At 45.4% G+C, this 21,623-nt stretch overlaps 1 protein-coding gene across 3 annotated transcripts in view; it reads right to left on the reverse strand.

The window, feature by feature from the left end:
- The window catches only part of TOP2B (DNA topoisomerase II beta), a 164,473-nt gene that overhangs the window by 48,274 nt on the left and 94,576 nt on the right, over positions 1-21,623 (reverse strand). For all 3 annotated transcript variants that reach the window (XM_073568361.1, XM_073568360.1, XM_073568362.1), the window contains exons 23-32: positions 13,826-14,026; positions 9,350-9,545; positions 9,166-9,257; positions 8,860-9,015; positions 7,355-7,438; positions 3,533-3,727; positions 3,305-3,449; positions 2,850-3,017; positions 2,173-2,377; positions 1,975-2,054 (exon numbers count right to left, since the gene is read on the reverse strand). In XM_073568361.1, the coding sequence (XP_073424462.1) occupies positions 1,975-2,054; positions 2,173-2,377; positions 2,850-3,017; positions 3,305-3,449; positions 3,533-3,727; positions 7,355-7,438; positions 8,860-9,015; positions 9,166-9,257; positions 9,350-9,545; positions 13,826-14,026 (1,522 nt within the window). The remainder of the gene's footprint in view (positions 1-1,974; positions 2,055-2,172; positions 2,378-2,849; positions 3,018-3,304; positions 3,450-3,532; positions 3,728-7,354; positions 7,439-8,859; positions 9,016-9,165; positions 9,258-9,349; positions 9,546-13,825; positions 14,027-21,623) is intronic.

Genomic DNA, 21,623 nt, shown 5'->3' on the forward strand with positions numbered 1-21,623 from the left:
GAAGTAAGCAGGCTCCTTGCATCTTCTCGCCCAACTACTTGCACCAGTGACCCATTTCCGTCACATCTCCTCCAGTCCCTTTCCCCTGCTGTCACCCCTCACCTAACTAAAATATTTAACCTCTCTCTCTCTTCTGGTATTTTTCCCTCCTCATTTAAGCATGCCATCATACATCCACTACTTAAAAAACCATCCCTCGACCAAAATTGTGCCGCTAACTATAGACCTGTCTCTAATCTTCCCTTCATCTCTAAACTCCTGGAACGCCTGGTCCACTCCCGTCTTATCCGCTATCTCTCAGAGAACTCTGTTCTCGACCCTCTCCAATCCGGTTTCCGCTCTTTACACTCCACTGAAACTGCCCTCACTAAAGTCTCTAATGATCTGCTAACAGCTAAATCAAATGGTCATTACTCCATGCTAATTCTCTTGGATCTCTCTGCAGCATTCGACACTGTGGATCATCAGCTCCTCCTCACTATGCTCCGTTCCATTGGCCTCAAGGACACCGTTCTCTCCTGGTTCTCCTCCTATCTCTCCGACCGCTCCTTTACTGTTTCTTTTGCCGGTTCCTCCTCCTCTCACCTTCCCCTTACTGTTGGGGTCCCTCAAGGATCGGTTCTAGGCCCCCTCCTCTTCTCCTTGTACACTGCCCCTATTGGTCAAACAATCAGTAGATTTGGTTTCCAGTACCATCTCTATGCTGATGACACCCAATTATACGCTTCTTCTCCTGACATCACGCCAGCCTTTCTAGAAAACACTGGCGATTGTCTAAACACTGTGTCTAATATCATGTCCTCACTATATCTGAAACTGAACCTATCAAAGACTGAACTCCTTGTGTTTCCTCCCGCTACTAATGTACCTACACCCAACATTGCCATTTCCGTCTGTGGTTCCACTATTACTCCCCAGCAACATGCCCGCTGTCTTGGGGTCATACTTGATTCCGAGCTTTCCTTTGCCCCCCACATTCGATCACTGGCTCGCTCTTGTCATCTGCACCTCAAAAACATTTCTAGAATTCGACCTTTTCTTACTTTTGACTCTGCAAAAACTCTTACTGTTTCTCTTATTCATTCTCGTCTCGACTATTGTAACTCTCTTCTAATCGGTCTCCCTCTTACAAAACTCTCCCCTCTCCAATCTGTCTTGAATGCTGCAGCCAGGATCATATTCCTCACCAATCGTTACACCGATGCCTCTACCTTGTGCCAGTCATTACACTGGCTACCCATCCACTCCAGAATTCAGTATAAACTTATTACCCTCACCCACAAAGCCCTCCATGGCTCAGCACCACCCTACATCTCCTCCCTTGTTTCAGTATACCACCCTACCCGCGCCCTCCGTTCTGCTGATGACCTGAGGTTAGTATCCTCAATAGTCAGAACCTCCCACTCCCGTCTCCAAGACTTTACACGTGCAGCGCCAATTCTTTGGAATGCACTTCCCAGGTCAATACGATTAGTCCCCAGTCCCCACAATTTTAAGCGTGTCCTGAAAACGCATTTATTCAGACTGGCCTATCGCCTCAACACATTAACCTAACCTATCTCTGTGTGGCAGAGCCAAAAATTTTACCATAACCAGGCTCCCAGCATCATGTTCCCACATGCTTTATGCATCCATTAGCCCTCTGTGTCTGTACTGTTACACACTTAACATTATGGCTGGTCCATACAATCAGGGCAACTGTTACCACCCACCTTTCGTGTCTACCTCTTTCCTCATAGACTGTAAGCTTGCGAGCAGGGCCCTCACTCCTCTTGGTATTTGTTATAATCTACTGTATGTGATTATTGTTATGCTGTAATGTCTATTGTCTGTACAAATCCCCTCTGAAATGTAAAGTGCTGCGGAATATGTCGGCGCTATAAAAATAAAATTTATTATTATTATTATTATTATAAAGTGCTACTTTTTTGTTTTTAATGTTTCAATAATAATAAAAAAAATTAAATACATTACCATCATTTATTTTCGTAGAAAATGAGCTTGAAGAAAATATATCGTCGAGATCTTTCTTTTTCTGCTTTTCTATAGACTTTCTATATAGAGAAAGACAAGGAAAAAAGTTGAGGAATCACACAGATGTTTGAAAACATTAAAACCCATAGATGCGGACACTCCAGAACCAAGTATCTGGAGAAGATAACAGCCACATACTCTGTGGATTTTAAAGATGAGAGATCATATTCATCTTTTTCCGGACTGTCCAAATGAGCGTCATCATCATTTTGATTGTTTGGAATCGGAGATGATTTGGGCTTTATGTCATTCAGGTTATCATTACTAATAATTTGATCATCGTCGTCATCATCATCTGCATCTTCCTCTTCTGAAAAGTCAAATGTGTACTTGGGTCGCTCAGCTGTAAAGGGAAAAAAAACAAAACAGGATTAGGATAGGAGTTTTCATTATACTTAACTATATGACAGTCTTATGTAAAAACATTTTGCTTCACAACGTAAAGGGCATTTCCATCTCAGACATCTTTGGCCTATCCACAGGATGGAGGTGCTAACATTTTCAGAACTCTCATAAAAATACATGATTGAGGTGGGTCCCAGATGTTTGTGCCTGGTATTGCAGATCAGGCTTATTGAAGTAGATAGGGTTGACTTGCAACACCAGGTAAAATGTATGGACAGATGTGGCACTTACTTGCATAATTCAGGAAAATAGTAAATGACTGATTCATTTTTATGAAGGTAAGTATTAAAATGTGTAGTTGCCTTCACCTTACAATGCAGTAGGGATGTCAGCGGTCCTACGTCACCTGGCCAAACATGCTGACAGTACACCACAATCCAATCCTGCTTTAGAAAGCTTTTGCCACTTACCAGCCGCTCTCCTCAGTAAGGAATCTCGAGGTATAACTACGGGTTCCCCCACTTCGGCTTCTTCGATATCACTCTCCGACTTGGATTCATCTTCTGACCAGGGGTTCCTTTTCTTTCCCTTTTTCACCGATGACTTTGGAGCCAGAGAATTCCTTTTAGCCCGAGAACCTAAGAAAGTGAAAGACAACACAGACATTTATGTAATACTGACATTGCAAATTGTGGAAGACCAAATGTAATGACTTTTAACTTTAGCTAAAGTCTTTACACACAAGCAGTTAGGCTGCTGCATGTGTTTGCTTGGCTGCGCGTAATAAGCGAATGGTTTACCTGGAGTTTTACTATTTTTTAATACTGTGAGGTCTGGTACATATCCTGGTTGAACACTTATTTTTCTCATATTATGCACAATACCAATGGGATCAAACATGTAAGGGCTGTGTAATCTCACATACCAGGCTCCTTCTCTTTCCTTTCCCGCTTGGCCTTTACAGGTTTTACTGGGGTAGTTGTCTGTGAGTCTTCGCCACCTCCCTCCGCCGCTGTGCTACCAAACTCATCATCAAACTCTAGTTTCAGAGCTAAAGAATCCATTTCACCCTTCAAATTAAAAAAAAAAAAAAAATGTCATTGTGAGCCATAAAACAAATGTAATCTGCACCTCATGGCACACTTGTCCTCACCTTCTTCTTCTTGAGCATCTTCTTACTGACATCAGCTTTCATTGCGCTGATCTGGGGCTCTATTCTTCTGCCGTACATTGACGGCATGGTCTCCTCCAGCTGCAGCTTCTTCATTTTGGGCTTTCCTATTTTACCTTTTATTGCTTTGCCTGCAAATCCAGCTAAAATGTCTTCTTTTTCCTGTGCCTCCACTTTCTAAACAACAACAACAAAAAAGTTAAAATTACTTTTGTAGAAATAGTGGAAGGAGCCAGCTCACCGGTAAACACTAGCAGGTTCTCGGAGCTCCGTGCGGACCAACGTAGGTAATGTGGAAAAAGAAATTTCGCTCCAGCTGCATAAAATCTTCTTTTATTGGAAATACATAAAATGACAAATAGTTCAGCTCTCCATATAGCCACATCAGACCAAGATGAAACAAAAGGCTACGCGTTTCGACCTACATGGTCTTTATCAAAGCCATACCCAGTCTCTGGTCCGACTCAGCTATATATAAGAGACTGGCCAATGAAAAACATGCAACTGATCACATGATACCTAATTAAGGTCCTGCGCATGAATAATATCACATATAACAATACATTATTAAAACCATTAATAATAGTGCAACATTAGATAGTGTCTTTTATTCAGACCAATTGGGTGTCTCGTGTTCAAATGATATATCCAAAATGCCTCTCGGGTGAGGAGTCGCCGTCTTATAACTCCCCCCCGAGATGACATGCTGACCCGTTCTATCCCTTGTATTTTGAAATGGGACGTACTTCTGGCGTGACATTCTATAAAATGTTTTGACGCTGCTTATATATTTCTTCCAATATTATTAGTATTCGTGACATCATATAAATGCTCTCTTATTCTTATTTTTAGTTGTCTGGTTGTGCACCCGACATAGGACAAACTGCAAGCGTCACAGTTGATTTTGTACACTATATTTTTCGAGTTACAATTAATGTAGTTATTAATTTTAAATTTAAGAGTATTGTCACTGTTATAATATTCCTTGGATATCTGTGCATGCTTGCACATTTTACAACAGGTAGCACCACATTTATAAAAGCCCTTATTTTTTAGCCAATTATCTTTGGTATTTCTACTGGATGAGAACATGCTAGGTGATAATTTGTTACCCAAGGAGGGGGCTCTGCGGGACACTACATTTACACCAGATGTTAAAATATCTGCCAATTTCTCATCTTCATATAAAATGGGTAAATATTTATATATGATTTTTTTGATGCCCGAAAATTGCTGACTGTATTGGAAACAGATATAGGGTTTATTTGCTATATCTTGATTTTTTCTTTCCCTTGTGAATGGCATGATTAATTCCTCCCAATTTTTGGTGTGTACTATTTGCTGAGCTCTTTTAAGTGTCCAATTTGGATACCTTCTATTTTTCAATTTGTTGGTGACATTCAAATTCATTTTTTAAGGCATCATTTGAGCTACAATTTCATTTAATGCGAGTATATTCACCAACTGGGATGGATTTAATTTGTCTGTCATGACTGCTAGTTGCATGTAGGATAGTGTTCCCACTCAGCGGTTTATGATGCGTTTTTGTTTGAATGATATTACCATCAATACCCATCAAATCCAAGTCCAAAAAAGAAATTTTTTTTCGAATCACATTTATAGGTAAATTGGATATTGTAATGATTGGAATTAAGATATTTGACAAAATCCGATATGGCAGACATATCTCCACCCCAAATAATTAGGGTGTCATCGATATATCTGCCATACCAGATTAACCACTTGAGGAACGGATTGGAGACTGAATATATGAATTCCGACTCCCAAAAAGACATTACAAGGTTGGCAAGGGAAGGTGAAAATTTAGTACCCATTGCCACACCCTTTAATTGCAAAAAAAATTGACCAGCAAACACAAAAAAATTGTGTGTCATTAGAAATGCAACCACCTGTATGATATAATCTTGCAATTTATGAGAAAAATTGCTGAATTTCTGGAGATGAAACCGCAGTGCCCTAATAGCCACGTCATGAAAAATACAGGTGTACAACGAAATTACGTCACATGTGAGCCATATGTGAACCAAGGGTTGAAGAAGCGAATCTACACATTGGCATAGATGTTCATTGGTAGACCCAATGCCCGAAAGTATCGGACGCATTGGAGGGATACCATCAGATTTGTGTATTTTAGGCACTCCGTAGATAATTGGGAGAATGGGATTTTTTACTTCTAAGAATTCAGCCTGACTGGATGTTAGTATTCCCAGACTGAGACCTTCTTTGACAATGGCACTGCTTTTTTCACTAATTTCTTGTGAAGGATTGTGTTTTAATTTTTTGTAAGTGGTGTCATCAGACAATAATTCCAGCATTTTGGAATGATAGTCTGATGAACTATTTGTCATTTTATGTATTTCCAATAAAAGAAGATTTTATGCAGCTGGGGCGAAATTTCTTTTTCAAAATTACTTTTGTGCCTGGCATGGAAAATCTGCGAGGCATTAAAAAGTATAAAAAAACATAAAGCAAATGCTAGGCTAAAATGAAAACGGCACACATCCGATGATCCCAAACCAGATTTCTTTTAAATTTAGTCAACACACTATAGCCGAGATCTAATACCTTTCTTACTTTTAAAAGCAATATATCAGATATATTATTTTGAATACTGCACTGGAACATATTCTCTTTTCGTTTTTATTTTAGTATTGTAATTTTTTGTTCTGTCTTCTGCACATGATCATGAGGACAGCCATAACTTATAGTGGTCCTTTGGCTGTTCCTGTGCAGACCACGGATTGGGACATCCATTGGGCAGGAAACTTTGGTGTCCCACATCATGCAGCCTCCCTCCGCCTGGCATATCAATTGCATCGTTACCTACATCCTCGAGATTCAGATAACAATGAATACAATAATGGAACAGGAAGCCGTCAGTCTGTGTGTTTGAGCGCGTGCCATGACGCCACTACATCTCTCCAGTTGTGCGGAGCCTCCGTACACTGCACAGACCGGAGTAGTGGCTGCCTGCAGACCTCATACCGCGTGAGGGGCTGTGTGGGGGGTGCTGTGTGGACATCCTATTAAGTTGGGAGCTGTTGATCAAGGTATGAAGACCAAATAATAAACATTATCGTAACGCAGTAGCGGCTGGTCAACAGATTTAATACTGCTCAGTATTCAGTGATAAAATTAATATAAAATTGTAATAATTATCAAGATTAAGTTTGGCCTGTTGGTTCAGCTTTCCACCAGTGTCAGGGTCTCCAATTTGGCCCCTTGGAAAAATTAAATAACCACCCTTGATTTAGAGATATACTTTACAGCAGCCAAATTTAACACAGTACACAATAGTCTGGTGAGGACTCATTGACTTTTACAGAAGCGTTTTCTCAGCAGGCTTAGTGATCTGTGCAGAAGTCATTGTGCAAAGAGGCGAACCATGACCATAACCTCTTGTGAATGATGGATCTTTTCTTATTTATATCTGGATTTTGCAATGATAATGAGAAAACTACTGAAATGTCAATTGCAAGATTCTAGGAATTCTTTTTATGTAGCGCTGTAGGGTATTAAAAAAAAAAAAACATTAAACAGAACCTCAATTTAGACAAGAGGTCACACAGTGATGACATGTTCCAGATAAAATTACTTTCAAATTATATTCAAATATTGCTACACAATTCACCAGGTCCAAGAGGTTTAGGGGATTTTACATCAGTCGCATCAGTGGGAACCCGACCGTAGAACGACAACATATTGTCACGTGCATGATCCCACCATTCAGAGTCCTGCTATTAGCAGTAGATTCTCCTTCAAAAGAATGAAGGCTAAACTTACCTCAAGCTCATCAATAAAAGCGGTCAAATCTTCTTTCCAGAGGTCGGGTGGAGATTTTCTCTTTAGGTCACTTAGTTCTTTCCCCTAAAACATGAATGTATTTTAGATTATTTTTTTTAAATTATATTGCCCAAACACAGAATGGAGACTCTTTTCTTTCTCATAATTCACTGAATGCTGACAACAAAGAATATTACATACAACTGAGACAAGATCATTAAACGAATGGCCACTGACCGCTTAAATAGGGGACAAGCAACTTCTGGTCATACTTTTTTGATAAAACTGTAAAGCTCATGAATTTCAGGCACCAACATGTTTGGAAATTAGTAAAGTAAAAAGATCTGAAGTGAGAGCTGAGGGGAAATATTTATCTGATCATATCGACACATGCTCCCACATGAAGTAACATGATAACAAAAGACTTCTTCTATGATGACTGAGTAGAGATGAGCAAATTGATTAGCAGGTCGCTGGTCCAGCAATCACATCAGTAGCCCGTGGCCTCCGGACGGGAGCTTTGCAGGACTGCCCGCTTCCAGATGGTTCCCAGGAGTCTTTTCTGGTATGTATGCCCAATGTGACATTGTTGCGGTGTGATGCCAGCTTGATGTCGTGCTGGGCCTAATAATCATGGGCAGCGCTGGGATTACCAACAGTTAGGAGGTGCTTCACTTTGTCCAATGGCCACCGATCACTGATGTGGTTGCTGGACCAGGGTCCGGTCAATCATTTGCCTATCTTTCTAATTGAGCTATGTATGGTAAGAGGGTTGGACACATTTTGTGACAGATGCTCAATGTTACCACAAAGCTTGGCATGTAACAATGAATACTGGAGGAGAATGGGGTTATTACCTGCACTGTCTGACTAATTGCAGTTTAGCTCACATTAATTTGACCGGGTAAGGATATAATGGGATCTCGTTTCTCTACACACATTGGGCATCCTTTTGGCATACACTGGGTCAGTATGGATCGGCACACATTTTTATTTCACTTTATAGCAGGGCACAGTATAATAAAATGAATCATATAAAGTTTAGGCAGTCATTGTGGAGTTGCCCCTGAAGAGTCAAACCACCGACATGTGTATAGCTGAAACTCCGATGCTCCTTTTTAACCCCCTCTGGTTAGAAGCGGAAGGCCACACGTTTGCACGGCAGTATTTTGGGTCAGTATTTTTCCTCAGTATTTGTCAGCCAAAACAAGGGGTGGGTGAAGTGGTGACGTGTTTGTATTGTATTTTTTCCTCTGATTGTCCACTCCTGGTTTTGGCTTACAAATACTGATGTGAAATACTGACCAAAATGCTTCCATGTGAATGTAGCCCTATCTTGCTTATTTGCCTAAGAAACAGGTGTAGTCGTTTTGATCAATTCACAGAAGGTGCATGCTACAAACTGACAATCTGCACCCAGTGTGTGTAAGTCATAAGTGTAGTACAAGTCAAGTCATAAAAATAAGAGTACCGGGGCTGTCCATTGACCAAAATTAGTACCATACCTTCAAGTCCCTCTGTTTAATCAGCTCATCTACTTTCTCCTTGGAAAGGCTCCAGAGAGACATATTGAGAATGTAGTTAAAATCTGGCCCTGAAGTAGCACCTGAATCTGAGGAATTATCTTCATTTGGATCTTGTATATCATCTTCCTCTGTAGACTGTAAAAACATTGGATGATCATTAAGATATCAGATTTGTCCATTATCAGCAATCACATGAAGTAGTTATTAAACCATAGGCACTGATAACACCCAGCTGTCTAGCAAAAGGTGCTGTAACACTCAGATGAAAATGTGAGTTAGGCCCACCTTTTCCTGTGCTTCTTTCCAAGCTTTAACAGGGTCAGACTCAAACCCCTTCTGCAACAACATCTGAATTAGATCTCTTTTGGACTTGTTTTCTAAGAAGAAAAAAATGCATTAACCAATTACATAGTGAAGGTTATGAAGGTGTATTTATATATTTGCAGTGACTAAATAGCTGGAGGATTACCTATTGTGATCTTCCCTTGAATCTTCTCAAGGATAAATCTGGCTTGATTGTTAAGTCTTGCAGCCTCAGCTCCCAAGATCCCCATCAACCACTCTTTGCGTAGACTATAATAGTGTAATCTTAGATCGAAAAACTCCTTTAGAATATCCTGAACAGTTTCATACCTTTTAAGACAGCCCATGTGATCAAACAAAACCTAAAAGAAAGAAAAACAGAAAGATCAAAATTGGCTCATCATAGTAGTCAATATAGGTTCAACAATCAAAACGGGGTCTCTTTTCACATTGGTGTTACACCTTCCCTTGATTATGGAGCCGTAACAGATATTGCTGGATTCATTTTGAAATCCTGAATTGGGGGCTATTGGGGTCCCTGTATTTTTCACTGCATGAACTCAATCTGCCAGTCATTAGTATACTGGAAAGTCTTACAGGGGTAGTCTCAAGTTCTCTCGAGAAGCTCACAGCTCAGCAGTGTCCTCACTTCCTCGTAGCTGGGGAGCGGGTACTTCTCCTTGGACATTTCTAGTCGGTTACTTTCTGTTAAGGTACTGTCACACTTAGCGATGCACCAGCGATCCCGACCAGCAATATGACGCGGTCAGGATCGCTGGTACATCGCTAAGTGGTCGCTAGTGAGCTGCCACACAGGCAGATCTCACCAGCGACATCGCTGGGGTCGGGGTCACTACTTACCTGTCACACCAGGCGATCCTGCGTCCTCCCGCCCGCGTCCACGCGTCGCTCGTCGTCACAGCAGGAAGCGCCGCAGGAAGCTGAGGACGAGAAACAGTCCAGCCTGTTCTCGCACGATCAGCGATAACCAGCGGGGGAGCCGGTCGTAGGTAAGTATCAGACATAGCGATATTGCTAGCAATATCGCTATAATGTCACAAGTTATAGCGATATTGCTAGCAATATCTCTTAGTGTGACAGTACCTTTAGTGTTCTGAAGTTCATACTGTTATCACTATATTTACATACAGAGATTACAGCGCATATTGACAATCACACAGCTCAGTTCATGATTAGTCCACCTCTCTCCTCGCTACTCCGCCCATCTGAAAATCAGTTAATTGGCTTCCAATTCCCAATCTTCCCACATGTTCTCCTACGACCTTCTTCTCTCCTCCCGAGTATCCCTCATCCATTGGAATTCTGTGCCCCAACACATCTGAATATCCACCACATTCTGAAGTTTCAGACGTGAAAACCCATCTCAAGAAAGCTTACAGCTTGCAATACACTATCACCTCATCACCACCAGAGCTGCCGCAACCCCCCGAACTACTGTCTCCTTTCCTATTACCAGGGCCCCCAAACCTCCACCCCCTCTGCATCAGTCTGTCATTGTTAGTCCGTTCATTGTAAATTATATTTAGTATGTAACCCCTTCTCACGTACAGCACCACGGAATCAATAGTGCACTAAAAATAAATAATAATAATAAAAAAAAAAATAGGACAACTGCTCTGTATACTCTTGATGCCGGGGGCTAGGAACTGAAATAATGCAAAACTGATGAGAAGCTCAGTCAGGAGCTGAAAGAAGGTGAAGGAAACGAGCAGCTAAGTACAGAAATCACTGTGCTGGAGTGAAGTGGCTGTGATCTTAGGAGTCAAAGGGAATTTGTCAGCAGGTTTTTGCTGCCTCATCTGAAAGCAGCGAAATGTAGGAAGAGAGACCCTGATTACAACAATGTATTACTTAGTTTACCGAGTGCAGCAGTTGTGAAACATTCAGAGTTTTTAGATGTAGCATGAAGAAGAGCTAAACAACAGTAACCCTGCTAATACCACAGCTTTCTATGTACACTGCTTATTGACAGTGAGCTGTTTATCAGAGGAGGGGGAATAGTCGGACGACTTGTCAGGAGGGAGCTAGTCTAACAGTAATTATGTCCTGGAGATAAAACCTTTACTGTAAGTAAACAAGAGCACTCATTTTAATAAATGCAAGGTTGAAATCTGTGTTTCACCCTCTATATCCTGCTGTTTTCTGATTACATAACAAATGCTTGGTGACAGATTCCCTTTAAGGGTATGTGTACACGTTGCGGATTCGTGTGCGGAATATGCAGGTCAAAATGCCCGCGTTCTACCTTCGGATTTCTAACAGATTTTGTGCGGATTTGGCATGCGATTTTACACCTGCGGATTCCTATAATGGAATGGGTGTAAAAACGCTGCGGGATCCGCACAAAGAATTGACATGCTGCGGAAAATAAACTGCTGCGCTTCTGCGCAAAATTATCCGCAGCATGTGCACAGCAATTTTTATTTCCCATTGCCTAACAACATCACTTGCGGATCTGCAGCAGATCCGCAGAGGCAAATCCGCTGCTGATCTGCACACAAATCTGCAATGTGTGCACATACCCTAAAGGTGTCGTTCACTTTCCTGAAAGCAGGTATAAAATACATAAAACAACAAACTCAACCTCACTTGCTCCAGCGCCAGATCCCTGCAGCTGCTCTGGTCCCAGTGAAATGACTTACAACTGTGATGTCATGTGAAAGCATGCCAAACGAGCCACTGAGCTCAGTGACTAGCCAAAACTGTGAAGCTGTTACTAGACATTACTTCTGCAGTTCAGAGAGTGGAACCTAAGCACTGGCGGGGAGTTGGTGCTAGACTCAGTGAGTGTGAATACCTGCTTAGTTTGTTATTTTATGCATTTTCCACAGTTTGGGGCACACGTTCCTGAAGGAGGACAACCCCTTTAAAGGCCCCGTCACACTAAGCGACTTACCAGCGATCCCGACACCGATATCAAGGTGTCAGGATCGCTAGTAAGTCGCTATGTGATCGCTGGTGAGCTGTCACACAGACAGCTTCACCAGCGATCAGCACAGCGATACCGAGCGCCCGGCATCGCTGGCCATCCCTGTAAAAAATAGAATCAAAATAAAAAATATAGTTATTCTCACCTTCTGACGTCCCGTTCAGCCATCCCGCCTCTCTCCACGCTCCGGTCCCAGTGATCCTTTGTGAGAATGACCGCGAGATGTCACGGTCTCGAGGGATAACAAAGTCTCACGGTCATTCGTGCAAAGGATCACTGGGACCGGAGCGTGGAGAGAGGCAGGATAGCTGAACAGGACGTCGGAAGGTGAGAATAACAATATTTTTTATTTTTTTTATTATTTTTTACACCTGATCGCTGGTCTCCCGCCTGTCACACACAGCGATGCGTGCTGGCCAGCGGGAGACCAGCGACCAAAGAAATGTCCAGAGGTTTCTTCCAGCGATCAGCGATACCGGCAGGGGGGCCGCTCGCTGATCGCTGTCACACACAGCGATCTCGCTGGTGAGATCGCTGTTACATCACAAAAGTTGTGACTCAGCAGCGATCTCGCTACCGAGATCGCTTAGTGTGATGGGGCCTTAACTCCTCTCCTGGAATGTAACTACTGGGCTCACTCAGCAAGCTGTACACTATGCAAGATAAACGCTCTCTCTGCAGGAGAATGACAGCAAATGGAAAAAAAAGTCAATTGCAAACTTATATTTTCATGCTTTCTAACTGAAGCAATTTAATAACCGAGAATAGCCCTTTTAAGGAAACTAATCTCCAGTTTCCCTAAACTGGAGGAAATTAAGCAATATAGTGCATAAATGAAATAGTAACATGGCATATATTTACTAATGGAAGTAGAAAAAGCTGATATTAAAACTATACCAATAGAAAATAAGCAGAGAATTGAGAAAAAGAAACGGTTTATTGACTGCAGTGTGATATAGTAATATCTATAAAAAGAAATATGAGTGTCAGGAACACCGCACTGCACTTACTCACTGAGCCAGTGTGCATGTCCTGAGTAAAACAAACTGTGCTCAAAGATACCTGTGGAGTGGAGCAGCAGCGTTGAAGATGCGTGCTTCAGACAAACAGGAAGCACGTGACTCCTGAAGCACGTGACTTTTGGGGGCGTGGCCTAAGCTCCAGAGAGCTAGGAGTTGAAGGAAAACTACTAGAAGGGTAACTACGGGACAAAATTACCAAGGGGCATAGACAGAGACGCAAACCAGATCAGGCCGGGGTCAAAGCACGAGATAGCACGACAGTACCAAAGGATTAGACAGAACAGATAGTCAGGACGTAACAAGAGATCAGTAAACCAGAACGGGCAATAGACGGTACAATAGGGATAAACTGTAACGGAGTAACAATAGCCAAGCCAGGAGGTCAGAACCGGAGAAGACAATAGTACCAAAACGTGAGACAGAAAACAGAGTAAGCGGACAGACCAAGTCATACACGGGAAGCAATCAAGCAATGCAGTATACATGCACACCAGGAGGTCAGACACACAGCCAGAACAACAGTATAGCTGACAGGGAATCCTAGTCTGGAGTGAGTATAAATACAGCTCCCAGATCCAAAGGGAGGCCAGCATAAGTTAACCATGAGAGAGCAGGACATTGTCATGGTATAGGACATGGTTAAGGAGGACATCTTACAGAAACAACGCACCATAGAATTGCAGGTAAGAGAGGTCTGAAGTTTGAAGACTTTGTGTAAGCCGGCCGCTTCTGCTTGAGACAGTTTTTCTTCTGTCATTTTTACAACAAATTTCACGGTTGAGTCAGTGTGGTACTCCTTGTAATCGGATATTAGGGCTGGTGTTTTCTCTGTGCCATTAAGCATAGGCTCCAAAACTTGTTCCTTGTAAACCTATGGAGATATGAAACGTTAACAAATGAATAGGGTAAAAAAAATAAATAAAAGTACTCAAATACTACTCCAGACCACTTACGAGCCAAAACAAAGAGCAGTTTCCCTGAGTGGCCACCACACTAGCATATCCTTTGAAGGGAAAGAAAGTTGCCAAACACGTTTCTGTCTTTAGCCTCTTCCCGATATCTGCTGTACAAGAACTGTGCAACGATTTTGCTGCCTTACAAGCATTAACATTAGTGAGGTGTCACCACTAAAAAATGGTGGTAGTATGTAAAAACCAAATTAAAACACAAAGGTACACATAAATTGGTATTATCGCAACCAATAAAACCTTGTCTATAATACTATTTAAAAATGTACCCTCTACGGTGAAAACGGTAAAAAACATACATAAAAAAATACCTATGCCACAAATATAGCTTTTTCCATTGTACTCACAACAAATGGATGTATATGTAATATATGATACCACTGAAAACATCTCGTCCAACAAAAAAAAAACCCTCATATGCAGCTGTCAGCGGAAAAATAAAAAAAAGTTACAGCTATTAAAATACGGTGATGCATAAATAATTTTTTGTAAAAAAAATTGTTTTTAGTGTGCAAAAGTAGTAAAACATAAAAACCCCATTAAGACCTTTTCAAGGAGTTTTAGGAACACAGGCATTCTACCACACAAGACTGGACATGACTTTTTGAACATGTAAGGCAGAGACATGATAGCGGTCCATGTGGTCTCATCTGCAGGCTGGATACGTGTCCTAGGACCTAGGCACGGATTAGATAGACATACGGTGCTGTTATGCTGTAAAGCTGAAATGATTGTAAAGACAGGCGCACTGTGACATTGCAAAGGAATGGTATCATGTTTTTATCACATCCATAAATGATCTTCTTTCTCGTGCTGCTACTTTAACTATTGTCTTTTGTGATTGGGAAATGCTGTTACAATTTGTAAAGGTTATTGACTATTATACTAGAAGACATGAAATGCACTCAAGGGAATTTAAATGTGGGCCCCATGGAGAGCCTTAAATATGCATCCGGAGACATGATACGGCCAAAGGCTGAGTGCTCTATGCCGTCCCTATTATTCCTAATTTGCATACAGGATATAATAAAGTATGGAGTTTCACCAGTGATATAGTGACTTCATCTCTATATCTACAAATGTGACATCACGGTGAAGGTATTGATCCGAAGTATAATACACATATTTTTTTTAAATCACTAAGCGTGAACAGCATAAAATGATGTAAAAAAAAAACAGGATTTTTTTGGGTTGCTTACCGTAAAATCTGTTTCTCGGAGCCTTCATTGGGGGACACAGAGACCATGGGGTGTATGCTGCTGCCACTAGGAGGCTGACACTATGCACAAAAAAAGGTTAGCTCCTCCTCCGCAGTGTACACCCCACCGACCGGCAGGAAGTTCCTCAGTTAGTGAGAAAGCAGTAGGAGAAGTAACAGAATAGATTGAAAGCAGAACAAACAACTCAACTGTAACAAACCGACAAACATAAGAACAGGAGTTGTAGAACATGGGAGGGTGCTGTGTCCCCCAATGAAGGCTCCGAGAAACAGATTTTACGGTAAGCAACCCAAAAAATCCTGTTTTCTCGTTCGCCTTATTGTTGGACACAGAGACCATGGGACGTCCCAAAGCAGTCCCTGGGGTGGGAAACAAACTTCCATCAGGCCAGTGGACTCGCCACCGCAGCCTGCAGAATCCTTCTACATAGGCTGGCGTCCGCCGAAGCGTAGGTGTGGACCCTGTAGAATTTCACAAAGGTGTGAACCGATGACCACGTTGCAGCATTGCAAAGCTGCAGCACGGAAGCTCTGTGGCGCACCGCCCAGGAGGCACCCACCGCCCGGGTAGAGTGCGCTCTGATCCCTGGAGGGGCCACTCGATGCTTGACCCGGTATGCCTCCAAAATTGCCGATCTGATCCAGCGCGCAATAGTGGCCTTTGAGGCTGGGTGATGAACAGAGAGTCTGACTTCCGCAAGGAAGTCGTCCGGGCTAGATAGACTCTCAATGCCCTGACTAGGTCCAGCTTGTCCAAAGACCGCTCCCGAGGGTGAGCTGGGCTCGGGCAGAAGGATGGCAGAACAATGTCCTCATTGAGGTGAAACGAAGATACCACCTTCGGAAGAGAAGAGGGCGGAGGCCGCAGAACTACCTTGTCCTGATGAAGGACCAAAAAAGGAGAGCGGCAAGAAAGTACCGCTAATTCCGACACGCGCCGGATGGAGGTAATGGCCACCAGAAAGGCCACTTTCCAAGAAAGGAGGGAAAGGGAAACGTCCCTGAGAGGTTCAAAAGGAGGACCCTGCAGAACCTGAAGAACCAAATTAAGATCCCAAGGATCCACGGGAGCTCGGTACGGAGGAACCGTGTGAGCCACACCCTGGAGGAAGGTTTTGACCTGGGGCCGGGAGGCCAGCGTTTTCTGAAATAAAATGGACAGTGCCGAAACTTGACCCTTCAAGGAACTGAGAGCAAGCCCCGCATCCAGCCCTGCCTGAAGAAACGCCAGAATAGAAGGGAGCGAAAAAACCAAGGGCGCGATGTCATTGGCCTCACACCAGGAGAAATAGGCTTTCCAAGTACGGTAATAGATCTTCGAAGAAGAAGGCTTTCTGGCGCGGATCATGGTATGAATTACCCGATCAGAGAATCCTGCCCGTCTCAAAACCTCGGTCTCAACAGCCACGCCGTTAAATTGAGCGACCGAGAATTGGGGTGGCAAATCGGGCCTTGAGACAGCAGATCTGCCCGTCGGGAAGCTTCCAGGGGGCGTCCGCGAGAAGGTTGACAATGTCTGCGAATCAAGACCTTCTGGGCCAATTCGGGGCGATGAGGATGACTGGAATCCCCTCTGCTTTGATTTTCTTCAACAACTTGGGAAGAAGAGGCAGAGGAGGGAACAGGTAGGGGAGCACGAACTGTGACCAAGGGACGGCCAGAGCGTCGGCGCCCACTGCCAGAGGGTCCCGAGACCTGGACACGAATTGTGGTACTTTCCTGTTGAGGCGAGATGCCATGAGGTCTACATCCGGGGTTCCCCACCGACGGCAGAGCAGATGAAACACCTCCGGATGTAGGGACCATTACCCTGCCGCGAGACCCTCGCGGCTGAGGAAATCGGCGGCCCAGTTGTCCACGCCGGGAATGTGAACCGCGGAAATCGTTGGAACAAAGGTCTCTGCCCATTGAAGAATTCTGGACGCTTCCACCAGGGCTGAGACACTCCGTGTCCCCCCTTGGCGGTTGATATACGCCACCGCTGTGGCATTGTCTGTCTGAATCCTGACAGGCAGGCCCTTGAGGCGCCTTTCCCAGTGGACGAGAGCTAGATGGATCGCCCGTATCTCTAGGACATTGATCTGCAGAGCTGATTCCTGAGTCGACCATCGACCCTGAACAGTGTGATTGCGGAACACTGCACCCCAGCCGATGAGGCTGGCGTCCGTAGTGACAATCTGCCAGTGAACGGGAAAAGACCGCCCCAAGAGAATGAGGGGAGACGTCAACCACCAGTTGAGAGACCGCCTGATCCGGCAGGAAAGGCGAACCGGACGATCCAGAGACAGAGCCGACCTGTTCCACCTGGACAAAATGGCCTGCTGGAGTGGCCTGGCGTGAAATTGGGCAAAGGGAACTGCCTCTATCGCCGCCACCATCTTCCCCAGGACCCTCATGGCTGACCTGAGGGATGGAAATCGTGTGATCTGTAATGACCGCACGCCCTGCTGCAGGGAAAGAATCTTGTCTTGTGGGAGAAATACCCTTGACCGACGAGTGTCGAACAGAAGGCCCAGAAACACAAGGCGTTGAGTAGGGACCAGACAGGACTTTTCCCGGTTGACGATCCACGCAAAACTGGACAGGGTGTCTAGAACGATCGCCACACTTAGGCGGGCCTGTTGAAAGGAGGGGGCCTTGATCAGGATATCGTCGAGGTACGGAAAAAGAACGAGACCTCTGATCCTCAACAAGGCCATCAACGCCGCCATAATCTTCGTGAAGACTCTGGGAGCGGTGGCGAGCCCGAAAGGAAGCGCGACGAACTGGTAATGTTCGTGAAGAATCGCAAACCGCAGGAACTTCTGAAGTCCGGGAAATATGGGCACATGTAGATAGGCATCTTGGATGTCTATGGAACCCATGAATTCCTGCTCCTCCATGGAAGCAATTACCGAGCGAACTGACTCCATCCGGAAGTGGCGAAGGCAAACTCTCTTGTTGAGTAACTTGAGATCCAAGATGGGTCGAACTGTCCCGTCCTTTTTCGGCACCACAAACAGGTTTGAATAAAACCCTGTGAAGCGTTCCGATTCGGGAACGGGCACAATCACCCCGGAATTGAGAAGAGAGGCGATGGCCGAACCGAACCCCGGGACCAAGGCCGGATCCCTCGGCGGACGGGATTGTAAGAAACGATCCCGTGGAAGAGAAATGAACTCTATTTTGTATCCTGTTGATACAACCTCTCTGACCCAAGCGTCCTCTACTGAGGCGAGCCAGACGTCGCTGAAGAAGAGAAGTCGACCTCCCAATTGGAAGGGACCCACGGGAGACCGATGGTAGTCATGCGGACGTAGACCGTCCAGATCTAGATCTGGACGGTCTTCCCTGGGAAGAGTGGGACCGCCAGGACGGAGTGGGCCTGAAGGAAACCTTCTTTCTTTCCTGACGTGCCTGTGGCCTTTGCTGGTTGGAAGGGTTTTCCGCCGTATTGAAACGGCGGAAAGTCCGACAGGGACGAAACTGACGCCTTGGAGGAGGTCTGCGAGGCTTGGAGGGGAGAAGAGAACTCGTACCTCCGGTAACGTCCTTAATAATCTGATCCAATTGTGATCCGAAGAGACGCACTCCCTGAAAAGGCAGATTGGTCAGAGACTTTTTAGAGGACAAGTCCGCCTGCCAGGCCTTGAGCCAAACTGTACGTCGGATTGCCACGATGTTACTTGACGCCTGAACTGCGCAAGATGCGGCATCCAAGGAGGCAGAAAGCAGATAATCCCCCGCATGGGAAATCTGATTGGCGAGATCGGCCAAATGCTCTGGTCGTGCCTTATCCAGAATGCCCTGCCGAAGGTCATCTGCCCAAGTGGATATGGCCTTTGCTGCCCAAGAAGAAACAAAGACTGGACATACCGCTGCTGATGCCGCTTCGAAGGCAGATTTTGCTAGAGATTCTATGATCCTATCATTAGAATCTTTTAGCGACGCCACACCTGACAGCGGAAGGACCGTATTATTAGAAAGTCTGGACACGGGAGGGTCCACCGAGGGAGAAGCGGCCCAGTTGTCCGTGAGCTCTTTAGCAAACGGGTACAGCACGCCGAGACGCTTTCCTCTTTGAAAGCGTCTGGTCGGATCTTCTCTCTCCTTTGTAAAAATCTTTCCAAACTCAGAATGGAAGGGAAACACCCTGGATGGTGTTTCCGCCCGTCTGGACGAAACCTCCTGATCTGAGGATTTCGCAGGGGCGTCAGCGATGTCAAAGGTATGGTGAATCGCGGCAACGAGGTTTTGCACCGTAACCTTCATGTTCGCATCCTGGTCCGAATCCAGCTCTAAGACCCCTTCCGATTCCGAAAGCGCTTTGCCTGACTCGGGGGAGGAGGCCCGAGAGGGAGACTGCTGGGGACTATGGGGTGAGGTAGGACGAGGGGAGGACTCCGCCTGGAGGTCCTGCCTGGGCCTCTTGCGACTGCCGCTGGCTGGCTCAGATGGGACGTCCTGAGACGTGCTGGGTCCCGCCGAAGCTCCCAAGGGCAACTTGTCCAGAACGGCTACTAGGGACTGAGACACCTTGATGAGGTCTGCCACTGACTGTGATTGAGAGGAGGCCCAACCCGGCATGGGGGGCTCACTCGCCCCTGGGGCTATGGATGGCTCCTGAGCGGCGTCGGGCTGGACGCAGAGCGGGTACGATCAGACTTAGCGTTGGACATAGTGGAAAGAGAGGCAGTGCCGGCCGGTTGGGGGACAGAAGGCAGAGAAGGGTGTCAGTCTGCAGGTGCAGAGCTACTCACGGTCCGGTGTCCCCAAGGGCGACGCTCTCTGATCTGGCTGCAGGATGAGGCCAGGCCAATCCGGCTGAAAAAAAGGCCCAGCGACCGAAATCCGGCAGGGAATGAGGTCCGGCTGGCAGGCTGAGAAGATGGCGACCACCAGGGAAAGGGCGCGCTGCCAGAGGGAGAAGAAGGGCGGAGCTCGCCGCAGAGATCCCCTTAGCACCGCCCGCTGTCCAATAGCAGGCTGGTGTGAGGCAAGGGGGCTGGGAAGGCCTAGGACGGGCGGGAGAGAAGCCCGCTTAGAAGAAAGGGGCAGGGGGCGTGGCCGCGACGCAGCGGTAGGCCCGAGATGAAGCCGGGGCCTAAATTAATAGCGCCGGCCGCCTGTCAGCAGGGGGTCGGCGCGGAAGATGCGCCGCAACACCGGGCCGCAACCCCGGGCCGCGTCCCTGCTTCCCACAGCCCGACCCCTGTATACCCCTGCCGGGATGAAGAAGAAACGGGGGGGGGGGGGGGGGAGTACGGATGTGACTGTTCACTCCGTATCCCTCCGAAACCTGTAAAGGAACGACGCACGACGAGGTAGATAGGGGTCTAATAAAAGACCCGTGTCCACCTCCTACTGACACTAAGCTAAACTGAGGAACTTCCTGCCGGTCGGTGGGGTGTACACTGCGGAGGAGGAGCTAACCTTTTTTTGTGCATAGTGTCAGCCTCCTAGTGGCAGCAGCATACACCCCATGGTCTCTGTGTCCCCCAATAAGGCGAACGAGAAATATTAAAGACAATGCCTCACTGTTGGTTCATACTGCATGGAGGCAAGAGGAGCTGCAGATCATCGACAAAGTTCGTGATGGGCAGCTCGCCTCCCCACTCACCAAAAAAAAAAAGCTGGTTCCCTATTCAGCCACTCGGGAGTCTCTGAATGGCTCTCATTGGGATAAAATTACCATGTTTAGCACTTAAAACTCAGCACACCAAATTTTGTAATTAGTTGACTCTGGGTGGGCATTGTCGCAGCTTCCCTAATTTTAGGTTAAAAAGGGATATCCGTGACCTAATTTTTATTTTACCTATGGGGCTAAGCACTTATCGGTAGGTATTTGCTACCTACCTGCTTTCGCTGCCCTGCGATGATCTCTCCCAGCGCAAAGCTTTAGTTGACTTATTGAACCACTCCTGACAGCGATTCTCCTGCTTCAGATGACGCCTTGTGAACAGTGCAATTCCTTCTCATCCGCTCTGCTCTGTCAACGTGGCATCACTGCCGATGTCATGTTGATTGATAGCTTGCACCTCCTGTTGAAGACTGAGTTGGTTGTCAATCAATTTGAAATCGGCATTGACATCCTCTCGACGGAGCAGAGCGGAAGAGAAGGAACTGCTGTCAACATGATGATACAAGAAGCAAGAAAATGGTTGGCAGGAGTGATCAGTGACTGATCTGAGCCAGGAGAGGTTCTTGCAGGACAGCACAGGCAGGTAATTAGCAACTAGCTGCTGATAAGTGGTTTAAAACAGGGATTTTTGTGTACTCACCATAAAATCCTTTTCTCCAAG

Source organism: Dendrobates tinctorius, unplaced genomic scaffold (genome assembly GCF_039654945.1).
Source record: "Dendrobates tinctorius isolate UK_male_01 unplaced genomic scaffold, ASM3965494v1 ptg000005l, whole genome shotgun sequence".
NCBI lineage: Eukaryota > Metazoa > Chordata > Amphibia > Anura > Dendrobatidae > Dendrobates > Dendrobates tinctorius.